Source organism: Pangasianodon hypophthalmus, chromosome 25 (assembly GCF_027358585.1).
Source record: "Pangasianodon hypophthalmus isolate fPanHyp1 chromosome 25, fPanHyp1.pri, whole genome shotgun sequence".
Lineage (NCBI taxonomy): Eukaryota > Metazoa > Chordata > Actinopteri > Siluriformes > Pangasiidae > Pangasianodon > Pangasianodon hypophthalmus.
The window spans coordinates 12,022,150-12,035,901 of NC_069734.1; the positions used below are offsets into that span (position 1 = coordinate 12,022,150).

Consider the following 13,752-nt stretch of genomic DNA (forward strand, 5'->3'; position numbering starts at 1 on the left):
ATCATTATGTTTGGGGTAAATGTAGCTTTATTCTTGAAAGAATACTAAGAATGGCAATTGCTTTACTGACCAGCATAACACAATTTCTATTTTTAAAAGATTGCTTTTAGACTTTAAACTGTACATACCTACTCAAATGTTTTTTTGGGGTTTTTTTTAACTCTACTGGTGTTATGTTAGTGTTACATAGACTTGCACTGAGAAACTTTATCAATTCACACTGCAAATCTCCAGCGTGTCCTCACAGTAATGAGCTACTATTATGCATGTAAATAGTATAAAAGAACAATAGCTTTAGTGTCACTGTACAAGTCCAATGAAACTAGGTTTGTGTCTCACAGTATGCAGTGCCTCTACACATAATAATATAATAGTGATTCCATGATTGGGCCCGTGTATGTATGTATGTGTGTGTGTGTGTGTGTGTGTGTGTACATTACATCTTTTATTAAATTGTTAGTCAATCAAGTAATTAGTTAATTATCCAATCAAGCAATCAAGAATTTAATATTTTACTTTCATTATCACCAGATGACATAAGTGATATTTTGAGTGAGAAACATTAGCAATTAACTTGAGGTTAATAAGATTAAAAAAAAAAAATAGCTTGGCATGTTACCAAGAAACCAGAAAGTGCAAGGTCTCCCTTGGCAGAAAATTTACTGACACTGGAGACTCCTTCCATAAAGGTTAAATAAATATCTCCTATAGAAATCTTCACCATATCAACAATTAGAAGATTAGAGGTTAAGACTATTTGGAGGTCCCTGGGAATGAGCTTTTACTCTAGAAAGGATATAGAATGAGCACCCTGGTGTAAATCTGTGATTTGGATTACAGGAGGCAGCATTATGGTCAGAGCTGCTTGTTACAGAAGACTAATCAACACCTTCTGACCAATCAGAATCGAGAAGTCAAAAGCACTGTGGTATAAGAGGAAATAACATAGACCCTGCAAATACCTTTTCTTCTGGAGGTGAAATAATAGTGATAAAGTGGGTATCAGTTCATGAAGTGAGCAAATGTGTAGCACTACTAAAATCTGTCATTTAAACTTTTAAAACCCATTGAATCTAAAGTGTATGATCTTCAGAAAGCCACGCCCCCTCTGCGATTGACTTTAAGTGAGATGTGACGTTTCATACGGGTCTTTTTTGTTTCACAGTTATTTGATGAATTTGAATTTTATTACAGTTTCAGACACGTTCATCTGTTTGGATAAGGTCTATAAAGTTTTCAGTAATGTTTAGAGTTGAAATATGTGTGTATTTTCAGTGTGTATTTTCAGGCAGGTGAGCTGCAGGTGAGCTCATTAAAGGCGAACCGCCTCCATCTTGTCTGTAGACGTTTTCGGGCTGCGTCCCAAACCGCAAACTATATCGTACTACCTGCTGTTTCCATGTTAATCGTGCGGTATAGTTGGATTTGGGATGCAACCGTGGCGCCCTGTGACCCCTATTAAGTACTTTAGGGTGCAGGTTTGGACGTGGCCTTTCTCCAGTAGCTTTAGACCTAAAAAAGTGTTTGGTTTGTGTTAAATATTTTCTTCAGTTCTTATTCAGTAGGTCTATTTGATGACTAGTTTAAGAAGAAGGCTTATTTGAGGGGTTTAGACTGATGAAGAAGCATTAAAGCGTTGTTCAGAGGCAGCAGGCTGAAGGTGTTATGATTATCTACTAAAATGGCGGAGCAAATCTACGACATTAAAGGCGCTCTCAACTCCGGAAGTCAGTTCACTGAGGACCCGGTGAGTTTCTCTTCTTTACTCTGAAAGGAACTGGGGTGAATGGATAGATAACCCTTCTAGCATGTAAAAGACTTCATTTCTTACTTTTTTTTCGTACTTTTTAAATATTAAATATATTACCACACATAAAGACAATATAATGGACGCTTTCAGGCACTTCGCTTCACACAGCACCTGCTCTTGTTTGATAGCTCCAGCTTCTCTGCTAAAAAACCACAACAATGCTGTTTCACTTCTGTAGAAATTAGTCTCATTGTTTCCATGAAGCATTTTCCTTTTCTCTCTCTCTCTCTTCCCCCCAGAAGTCCATCATTCTTGGTCCAAATCTAGGATATATTCAGTATGTATTTATTGAGTGATATCTTAATAAAATAGTTGCCATTTCTACCCAGATATCCACAACTGATGTGTATGGGGACTTTCCTGTTTCCTTGCAAAAAAAGTTTGATTATTAGGATAATTACAAATGAGAATTGTAATAATCTTTATTTAAGCCAGTGAATCACTAGTACACTACGTCTGTTACCACAAGGTCACCAACAGATTTGAGAGCACAGGTGCTTGTAGGCCTCCCTACGTCCCATTAGAAAAGCATCAGTCACATGTAGAATCACAGGTCACCTGTTAAAGGGTTAGTTATAGAAAATACTTTCCATGTACCTAAGCCAAGACATGTTTGCTTTTCTCCTTTTGCTTCTTTAGATTTGTGTCAGAGTAATGGAAGTAATGGAATAACCAGATTTTTTTGGTAAATCTCTGCGTCAGACCTCGTTCAGTTCTTCAGTAATATCATGCAGGTTTGCTGATGGTTTAGGACAGAGTTGGGCTTTGACTGGCTGTAATCTAGAAAGAAAAAAAAAAAAAAACTTCAGTGTAGCTGAATGTTTGGTGTAATATTATATGCCATCTTTGACATTTTGGACAACAAGAATTACTCATGATTTAATATCATTCTGCCCAAAGTTCGAACGAAAAATTATACTGGAAAACTAGAAGGGATGCAGTTAGTTCCACTTTGAACAATTCGTAATGCTGCAATATATATATATATATATATATATTTTTTTTTTTAAAAAAAGAGAGATTATGTATCTTAAGTATATGACAGTTTGGTCATGTATTAGATTTCAGTTCAGCAGACTTGCCTGTTAACAAAATATCAATCTGGTAGTTAGACTAATTCTTTAATAGAATAATTGCCAGTGCCACTTGGATGACAATGAATGTTATAAATCAAAGTTTTTTGCTTTTCATGTAGAAAGATTGTTTCTTTTTTCCCCCCAACAAGTTTGGTCAAGTGAACTTGCTACCAATAACTTTTTACAAGCCCTTTTTTAAAGCAGTTTTGTCCCCAGTGTCATCTTTAGTTAGGGCGTCTCTTTTCTATAATGTAATGAGGCCTACATGTGTCCATTTGCTTAAATAGAAGCAGCTACAAAGGCTTCTATGCTCAAATATTAAACCTCCAGGATTCCATTACAACAAGACAAAACAGGAGCTCCATGCATATAAATATATGTAAAAGAAGTGTAAGATATATGAGCCTGGAGTGCCTGCTGTCATTTTTGCCCTTTAATACTGCAGGAGTTGGAGGCGATCAAGGCGCGGGTGATGGAGATGGAGGAAGAGGAGGAGGAGAAGCTGAGGGAAGCGCAGTACTGTTCAGACAAGCCGTTTCCCTACGGCCCTCTACAGACAGGTGAGGTCAGGCAGCTAAACCCATCCGCATTGTCATCACTTCCCAAACCCTGGCAGTGCTGCGCTCCCAAGTTAAGGAAGGCATTGACTGCCTTTTTTTCAATCACGGTTGTACAACCTTCTGAAGTTACAGGGATGCAGAATGCAAAGTGTTCTGACTTTTTTGCAGACATGTAAGAATTTGTATTAAAAGTTTGATTTTAGGTAGCTAGACTTGTCACTCCTTACATCAGTCTTTCAAATTGTTTGTTAATCTTTTATCATTCGTATGTTTAAATGGCTGCTCTGGTTAGAGTGCTATATTCAATATATAGTCTTTAAGGTGTTTCATCTTTAGATTAAGTGTCTCAAATGCGTTTGTATTTGATTATATGAAGTCTGTGTGTCATCAGGACTCTTCTACAGCATGACACCTGAGGAGAGGATAGACGCTGACACTAGATCCGTTTATGTGGGGAATGTAAGCCATGTTTTATGCCATGATTTTTCCAGTTGCCACGTGGTAAATATTTGTTGTAAAACAACACGTGTGCCTTATGATATATGGTTACTGTACTGTTTATTCATGTGCCTCATATTTCAGTAAATTCCAGTAAAGTGATTGTTGATCATGGCAACATAGAGTATGTAAATGTTGATAAATCCTATATCTTGAAAATCAGCACCAAACAAGAAACATCAATCCAGAATTGATCATCACTTAAAATATACTCATCATTCACTTTATTAGGAACACCTCCACATTCTCCTAATCAGCGAATCATGTGGCGGCAGCACAATGCAAAAAATCATGCAGTTAGACCTACAGGTCAAGAGCTTTGGGTAGTGTTCACATCAAACATCTGAATGGAGAAAAAGTGTCATCTCTGCGACTCTGATCGTGGCATGGATGTTGGTGCCAGATGGACTGGTTTGAGTATTTCAGAAACTGCTGATCTGGGATTTTCACACACAACAGTCTCTAAAGTTTACACAGAATGGCGCAAAAACAAAAAACACTGAGTGAGCGACAGTTCTGTGGGTGGAAACGCCTTGTTGAAAAGAGAGGTCAGAGGAAAATGGCCAGATTGGTTCGAGCTGCCAAGAAGGATATAGTAACAAATAATCACTCTTTATAACTGTGGTGAGCAGAAAAGCATTTCAGCATGCATGAAACTTCGAACCTTTTGGTGGATTGGCTACAACAGCAGCAGGTCCACTCCTGTCAGCCAAAAACAGGAATCTGAGGCTATCATGGGCACAGGTTCACTGAACAGTTGAAGATTAGGGGAAAAAAAAAAAAAAAAACATCCTGGTCTTTTTCCAGTCTTTCTTCCTTAACCAGTGGGTTTCTGAAACTGACCAACTTCATAACTATTCACACTAGGCATACCAATGAGTTAAAAGGCACCATATGTTTTCCAAAAAACTAATACAGTTTTCTGTTTTTAAAGATTTTTATTTAAACACAAGCCAGATTAATCAGTGTTTATTTTTTAAGCTAAAATTAAATTGTATCACATGTTTACATGTAATATGTAAAATCATATTTGACTCAGTGCCATACAAAGCATCTCTAAGATTCACTGTGAGGCTGCCACTGGAGTTTAAATAATTGAGTTCTCAAACTGTTCTTACTAAACACTGCATGCTCTGTCTTAAATGGAAACAGGTGGATTATGGGACGACTGCTGATGAGCTGGAGATCTACTTTAATGGCTGTGGGCACGTGAACAGGGTCACTATTCTGTGTGATAAATTTACTGGCCATCCGAAAGGGTGAGGCAAGATTATATTTGTCTGTATTATTAGTGCATCAACCACTGTTTGAGTCAGCATTGCTTTGCTGTTCTCCTTAGGTTTGCATACATCGAGTTCTCTGATAGAGAGTCGGTCAGGTTGGCCATGGCTTTGGATGAAACCTTGTTCAGAGGACGAGTCATTAAGGTGAGAGTGAAGTATGAATGCCATGCATTATATTAAATGGCCCTTACCAAAGCTGTGTGCAGACAAACCTGATAGTAAAATGAGCACACCAAAATTTCACCAATAGTTTCCTTATTCATTAAACTTTCCTCTTTGGTATAGCTGCTTTGATTTGATTTTATTTGATTATTTATTTAATCAAAACTTATATTAGTATCCTCAGTATAGCAGTACATAAACATAATCACAAATGCACATGTAGGAATCGTGTATTAAACTGTACATAATAGCAATTAATGTCAGCATGTAAGTTGTAAATGTGAATCAGAGGCACAGACGTGGCTCTTTATCAGCTCATTAGTTCTTTAGTTGAGTAATAGGCACAATTATGTACCACAGGTGCACTACAAAGCTCTGACCTGGATGTGGATTTTTGGGCAGATGAAACACATGCCCTAGCTATTTAAAGACACTTGGATGTTCTTTTGAGGTTATTACATAATTACATGTCAACACTAAAAGACGCCAGACATGATTTTATTCATTTTACTAGTCTGCTTTTGATTGATTTCTTTATATGAAATAAGGATTTGTTTATTCATTCAGGGTGGAAACTTGCCTTAAATATTTTAAAAAGTTAAATAATAAATAATTTAATTCATATTCTGACCAGATAAATCTGATCTTTTCACTTTCTAAAATGCATAAAAACTGAAAAAAATAAATAAAATAAATTGAGTTAATTTAACTACCTGCTCTCTTCTGAAGGCTTTCCTTTTATTGGTTCACTGCTGCAACATCTGGACAAACTGGGGCATATTTAATATAAATTAGATGTATATAAGGGTAAGTAGGGGTGTGTCTTATGCATATCACATGTAAATAAGGGACTAATGCGTGGAAGTTTGTTTCCATGCAACTGAATCTGATCCATTAATTATGCTTTGTATGACCTTTTCAGGCATGAGACGCAGATTTGTTCATATGTCATTCTGGACGCTGAAGTCTGTGCTCTTTCTACACAACTTTGATTAATAAGAGCCACTGGGTTTGAGCTAATATTTTAAGTCCAGTCCCTCTGAGCCTGTCCATCCCAGAGAAGTTGTGGCCTCACACTCTTCAAAACCGCCATTTTGATTAAACTGTTTGTACGATACTGTAGTACATGGAATTGTGCTATGGCACATTTAACATTTTATTGCAATTGTTAGTGTAGAACATGTGACAGGTGGGTGTAATTCACAGTCGAATTCTCAAATCCGATTGGACAGAAGGTGTTGATATATTTTCAGTACCACTGACAGTAGTTCCAGCTGTAATTCAAACCACAGGTTTATACTAATGCACTCCTAACCATCAATTCTATAGCAGTTGGAACTTGAATGATGGATGCGCCGCACCTAAGACATCTAATTCATAAAAAAAAAAAAAAGTCTTTGTTCAATGTTCATAAAAACATTTGTCAATTCATAAAAAGACATGTAGTTCATTAATAAATTCAAACTGTTGGAAAATTTCTATGGTATAAGAGGATTAAAACACTTTGATGTTGTTATAGGAAAATAATCAGCTTTGGGGTAAAGAAAGGCTCTGTAGCAGTAATACTTCTTACCTTCATCTGATTATGTCTTTGACCCTCAACAAAACGGCTGCAACTGTTAATTTTCTCTTGACGTGTTTTGTTTTTAGGAAAATGTCTTCAGAAGTTTTGGGGGACTTTAAAATCCCTCCAGTACTTCAGTTGAGAAATTGCAAAACCAGTTTAGTGATGCTTGTTTAAAACTGTGATCAGTTTATCCCATACACATGTATTGTGCTGAAAAAGAACAGGCCTTCAGGATTATTGTGCAACACACAACAAAATACATACCTACACAATACACACAACTACACATAGTGCAAATAGTGTAACCATGTGCAAAATGTAAAAAAAAACATTAGATATATTTATTAGTAGAATTGCAATCCAATACTCGGACGTACACACCATAGACTAACTGCAGAGAACAGCAGAACAGGATGGTGTAATTGTTTAAGCATGAGTATGACCTCTCATGACTTGCTTTGCTTGAGATGATGCATTTACCCTACTAGATTACATGTAATCTACCAGTCTAATGCAATGTCATGAGTAAAGTAACACCTTCAGAGTTAGCAATGTAATGATGTGCCGGAATGATGGAGAAATCTGATTTGTCACTTCATGTCATCCTGTTTGTAAATGTGAAAGTGTAAGCAGACACCCTGAAACCATACATGTCTTTTGTATCTTATTAGCGTCAGAGTGTTGATCTAAACATTCTTCCCAGCGGGGCTTTTAGCTCACGCTTCCAGCTGTGTCTAGATTAAGTTGGCCTGTTGGTTTTGGCCACAGGTCTTACCAAAACGCACCAACATGCCGGGCATCAGCAGCACAGACAGAGGGTTCGCGCGAGGGGGACGTTTCCGTGGCAGAGGTGTCCGCACTTCCCGATTCCATAATGGCTTCCAGGGCAGATTCCGCGGCTTCATCAGGTCAGTTATGCTAAAGTTTAAGATGCATGATTTTTCACTTAATACTCTGACATTAAAATATTACCTCTGATATTTCAGTGATTGCTGTGTCTATATATGAAGGCAGCTTTGTGTACATCTTTATCAGAAAAGGCAATCCCTCAATTTTGCACCAGATATTTCTTTAATATATTGTAATACTTTAGTATTGTAATGCTTATTTTAAAAAATGATTCATATCTTGTACTGTGATAAAAGGAACAGTTGGGCCAAAAATGATATTTACTGTTCTCCCCTTTGCTGAAATATCTTTGAGCCAAGACATGTTTAGTGCTAAATTGGTGGCTATAAGCTTTAACTTAAATGTTTGCTTCTTTACCAACTTCAGACACCAAACATGTCGTGGCTGAGCAATTACATTTTATGGGTAAGGTAAAAATTCCTTAAAAACATGCAAAGAAAATATAATTTTAACACATGAGGTTGTAAACCTCAGGATTCCACACAATATAATTTTGATTCTTAAAGCAACGATTTGATATTTGGTGATACCACTGAATCTGCTGCGGTACGATTTCAACATAGTAGCCTCTGATCTATATGTGACCCGAGAAGGACTATTAAGTATCAGAGGTACGGGCAAATCACCTTGCTAGTGTATTTACATCAGTTTAAAAAAAAAAAAAAGAATGTATTATTGATAATAAATCAATTATAAATTGAATATTATAGTTGCCTCGATTCATTTCAGCCGTTACCTTTTAAATCATCACACCGATCCAAATCCTCTGATTGTTACACCCCTGATACCTAGTTCTTAGTCAGAAATCACACACCACACTAAATGTGACCTGTTTACCGAAATGTTTATTAATAATAATGTGTTCTGTTTCAGGGGAAGTGGAAGAGCCCAGCCTTGGTACATTTCATACTGACAGAATGAAAAGAGTTTGTTTTAGTTTTATTTTTCTTTTCTGAGCACTTATGGGTGCTAACTGTTCAGTGCTGTTACGTTCCTGCCTTTAATGGACTCCCAGTCTACACATCAATTTTCATAGTTACATTTTAAGTGCATATATATTTTTGTATAGCTTCTCATATATTTTGTCTGATTTAAAGCCTGAACGATGAGGAGACTTGATTTACATTGATGACGTTATTTTATTTCTATTTTTATAAATGTCTTTTCTGTAAAATGAGCTGGTTGGAGGCTGGAGTGCCTTTGAATTTTGGTATTTTTTGTCTAATTTTCTATCTCCTTTCATTGTTTAATGTAAATCATTGACAGAAAAAATAAATAAAATCTTTTTGCTCTTTCCTGTATCAGTGTAGTAAATCAGTTTATTAATTGAAAATATTTTACTTCATACAACATACATATACACAAATGCACAAAACGACACAAACTTCTGTATGTACAACAGAGTAAAATGCAGCTTCAGCAGGATGGCACCATCATGGCTGACACCGTGCCGTCAAAAGCCCTGAAAGAAGAGAGAACACTGTTTAGAGAATATTTACCAAGCTGAAGGTCAACAATGAGTAGATATTGTACATCAGTTCTTACTTGGACTGAATTGGATCTCCAGGGTTGTAGAAGGGATTGCACATGACATCTGTGAAGGAGTTGTGCAATTTTCTGAACATCTGTGGAGATGATCAGTAAACTGTAATGTTTCTGTTGTAGGTTATTCTGGTGCAGTTATTCACAACCAGTTTACATCAAGAGTAAGAAAAATGGCAATTACAAATACATTTATTCATTTTGCAGACAGTTTTATCTAAAAAGGATTGTGCCTCAATGCTAAATCAATCCACACATTTAGCTGAGCAGTTAATGGCTGTGAGATTTGAATGTCACTTTTGATTAATTAGTCTTATTAACTATGATCGTTATTTTAATGGTGAATGTTGAATCTGTATATTTAGAGAAACATCAATTTCCATCAGAGGCTTTACACAATATGACTGCTTTTAGGAGCCAAAGAAAGGAAGAGGGCATGTTCAGAGACCACAGCTCTGTGCTCATGTGAGTGAACGTCATTTCTTACTACTGAGCTGTTGTTTTGTATGAATTCTGTTTTGCAGAATTGACCATGATTCAGCTTCAGAGACACATTTTAAGAGACCAAAAATTAATTTACTGTTATTTCAGTTATTCAAGAATCTACAGGGCCTTCCCCAAGGGTCTAGCAGTGTTAGTGGTATAATTTGAACTCACAATCTTAGTCACAGGTGCAAAACCTTAACTGCTATTATATCGCCAGGAAATGCCTACTTACGCTTCGTATCTCGTTGTCTCTCAGTGATGTGTTTGATGAGTCCACAACAATCACAAACTTCACTTTGGAGTTCGTCACATAGCCATATCTGTTATTTCAGTTAAGCTTGTACAATATTTTCCATACAGTCTTTTCTTATTTGCCATCTAAGACTAAAACATCCAATTGTGTTTGTTAAAAAAAAAATAAAATAAAAAATTCCAGTGCAACTCAGCCAGGTTGAACAAACAATTAGCCCAGCTCAATGACGAACCACTTGGGTAGATTTTTTTAAAATAAGCTATGTGGATGCAAATTTAGTTTGTGTTTTATGTTTGACCTAGCAAAAATGAGAGCTACTAAACTCTGTCTTAACACTAAACAGTGTGGGAATGGGGCTGGTTAACTAGCCAACCCAGTCTCTCAGTTTTAATTATGTCATGGTATCTGTTTACTTCATGTTTTCAAATATTATTATATTAAATGCCATTTAACATTGCAGCAGGGGTTCAAGTATTGTTTAAGTACTGTATTAAGCACCTAGCAAAAGTTTGAATGAAAAGAATGCCACAGGATCTGGCCAAATACTACTCAAACCTCAGCTGGTTTTTTTTCTGATCAGACCACCTGAGAACTGTCTAGGCATGCTCTAACATTGTCATAAACAGGCTTGCCTTACAGCCCTCTGTCCGAGACTTCCAACCTGCGACGCCACTCAAGACGCAAGAATTTGGATTGGAATGATCAGCCCTACATGTACCACCTATCAAACTATTGAGCCATCACAGTAGGACACAATGTCTAGGTTGCTCAGAGACCTTTCATGTGGGAAAACATGGTTTTGATAAAAGAGAGAGGGGAACATTGTGATTGGTCATGATGAAGTTTGCACAAGCTTTACCCAAGAAAGCCCCTCCCACTTTACACTAAAAGGGAAGAAATTGTGGTGAAGTGCCTGTAAATAATAGATGATCAGACGTTATTCAGTAATTGTACTGTGTCCACTAGACTGACATTAAATTCAGTAGAAAGCAATCAGGGGTTCTCTAAGACACATTGCGCTCAGAAATCTGTTGACTGGCATCCCATCCAGCATGCATTCCTGCCTCATGCCCACATGGGTTCCTGGGATAGGCTTCGGATCCTATATAGAGAGGTTACTGAAGATGGATGGATGAATGAATGAATGGATGAATGGTCTACATCAGTATGGCATATATCCCAGCATATTGTAACTGCCCTGCCCTTCCACTGTTCATGCACTTATAATAGCATGAACTGCAAGACATTTCATCAGAAGGATACACTTTGTAGTCCTCTGTAGGGTAGAGCAGTCCCAGGTAGAGCTCTCGCTGATCAGCCATCGCTTTACCAACTGCAGAGATCTTCTCCTCCACCACGTCCAGCGAAGTGTGCACTGTGTAGTGGAATTTCAGCTCACTCTGTGTTGGAACGCACCGGATATACAGAGGGTAATTCTGCAGGAACACAGATGCAATTATATCACTGAATCATACAAACAAAAACTTGCTCGCTTACTGTGTGGATGTTTGTACTGGACTAGTATCGCTCAGAGCTCTGATATCGGTAATGTATCAGAAATGGAAAGAGTAACCAGGTGCCACTACTTAGCCTGAGTGCTTTACGTTGTGTCCTGTCGTAAACAATGTTGCCAACTTACCATCTCTGTCGCTAGATTTATTGACTTTCTACCTGCACCCGAATCTGCATTACACACTGGTGGTGAGTCGACTGAACCTGCACTCGATACAGCTCTCCAGCTCACATCATAGCTGCTGGTTATTTGAGTTGAGAGAGCAGGTTCAGTCGACTCACCACCAGTGTGTAAAGCCTGACTGAGTTATACAAGCATTGTTCCCAACGACCAATCACTGATCACCATTGTTCTCAACAATCAATCACTGATCACCATTGTTTTTCAACGACCAATCACTGATCATCATCATCATTCCCCAATGACCAATGACTGACCAGCATTCTTTGTCACACCTCTGCATTTCTTGGTTTTTCATATTTTACTCCATATTTACATGATATTTACAACTAATAATAGCAAGTTACTCAATCTATAATCATTTCTTTCATTCCTTTTCCCCTTGACTCCTCACCACCACTACATCTTTTAGATTGTGTTCTTGACAGAAATTACAGTATTTTGTAAATTGTTTTGTAAATTTATGTAAATTGTTAGTTTGTGGTGCCATACCAAATACTACTTCTAGTAAATAACAAATAAGTTATAATCTATTATTTTGTATTCTGACAAAACTATTCTATTCATCTTCAGAAAATCTTGTTCTTTGTATAACTTTCAATATACAAATGATCATGACGAATTAATGAATATACAAATTAGCCAATGACTTCTGGTTTTTGAGCATGCATTGCCTACTTTGCAAAACTGGTCATAAATGTTGGTTGTTGATGCAGTCTGACCAGGTGAAGAGCATACAGTATGTGTTGAAAACACTCATAACCTCATAATGATGCGTTGTTCCACTCTTCCTGCCTTAGTGATTATAAACTAAACTGTACAAAATACAAAGTGCAGGCAGAATAAGAGCCTTTGTACTGTGTATTTATGCTCAGTTTTTCAAATTCTGCTTCCACATTTTTCCTAAGTAACACTCCAATAATAATAATAATAATAATAATAATAATAATAATAATAATATATATTCAACTAAATATGTGTTTAAATGTTTTTCATTCTTATCGATCCTGAAGCCAGCTACGAGCCTGCTGTTAAAACTTGTTGAACAAGGAATTCCCTATACTTTATATGAAGTAAATCAAATTAGCCACAACTTAATAAATAAAGCAATAACAATAAAATCCTCGTCTGCTGTCTAGCTCGCTGGGCTAAATTCCAAATGAGTCGCTATTAGCCATCTAGTGCACAACACAGTCGGTTAGAGCTCACCACATTAACCCCTATGTAGTGTCCTTGTATACTAAGAAAAAAGATATTCAGGATTCAGCCATTAATTATCATAAGCAAACGCTAAAAAGCCACAGCTGTAACCAGCTATTACTTAAAGCGAGTGAATCGAAGTTCGAGGTTATTAAAGTTTTACAGCTTTAATTCATTCCTAGATTCAGATTTACGCTAAACATAACGACGTAAACATAAATTATAGTACAGGTCAATTTTCGTTTACCTCTTTCGCTATGACAGCTACACACACCGCCATGTTGGAATTGCGACAAGCCGGAAAGCTTGTCACGTGACAGCGCTGACGCGTTCACGTGACACTGTAGGCAGTACTTTGATTTTAGCCATGTAGATTTCTAGCGAGGTTATTTTTTTGCTTCTTCTTCTTTTTTTTTCTTTTGTTATTACGCTTACACAAGGAAACATCCGTATGTCGACATCCTGCAGCTACAGAAAGACCATTAAAGCAAGCTGTAGACATTTTTTATTATTATTTGGACTCACATGACGCTTGTGTCATCTCATAACCTCTTCGTTACAGTGTGCAGGCAGGGCAGGTGATTCTAGAAATGAAATGGAGATCCGGAGGGTGAATTACACAGTTCTCTTCTTCTGGACTTTCTGCTTTATTGGAACCGCCGAGACCCACAATGTTTCTACTCCAAATATTATCATAATGCTTATGGATGATG

General features: G+C 37.1%; 3 protein-coding genes across 3 annotated transcripts in view; 2 read left to right on the forward strand and 1 right to left on the reverse strand.

Annotated features, from left to right (window-relative positions):
- Window positions 1-1,175: 1,175 nt before the first annotated feature.
- On the forward strand, window positions 1,176-9,166 carry pabpn1l (PABPN1 like, cytoplasmic). Its single transcript, XM_053229447.1, has 7 exons — window positions 1,176-1,747; window positions 3,332-3,446; window positions 3,838-3,905; window positions 5,097-5,203; window positions 5,284-5,371; window positions 7,725-7,864; window positions 8,739-9,166. Exons 1-7 carry the CDS (start codon window positions 1,682-1,684, stop codon window positions 8,776-8,778), a joined length of 624 nt encoding a protein of 207 aa, XP_053085422.1. The 5' UTR covers window positions 1,176-1,681; the 3' UTR covers window positions 8,779-9,166.
- trappc2l (trafficking protein particle complex subunit 2L) lies at window positions 9,167-13,377 on the reverse strand. The gene is made up of 5 exons (XM_026946758.3): window positions 13,287-13,377; window positions 11,410-11,582; window positions 10,126-10,213; window positions 9,411-9,490; window positions 9,167-9,327 (listed from the first exon to the last, which is right to left on the reverse strand). The coding sequence occupies exons 1-5, from the start codon at window positions 13,317-13,319 to the stop codon at window positions 9,282-9,284; spliced, it is 420 nt and encodes a 139-aa protein (XP_026802559.1). The 5' UTR covers window positions 13,320-13,377; the 3' UTR covers window positions 9,167-9,281.
- galns (galactosamine (N-acetyl)-6-sulfatase) overlaps window positions 13,341-13,752 on the forward strand; it is a 31,833-nt gene continuing 31,421 nt past the window's right edge. The window contains exon 1 of the mRNA XM_026946747.3: window positions 13,341-13,751. Within this exon, the coding sequence (XP_026802548.1) occupies window positions 13,635-13,751 (117 nt within the window). The 5' untranslated portion in view covers window positions 13,341-13,634. The remainder of the gene's footprint in view (window position 13,752) is intronic.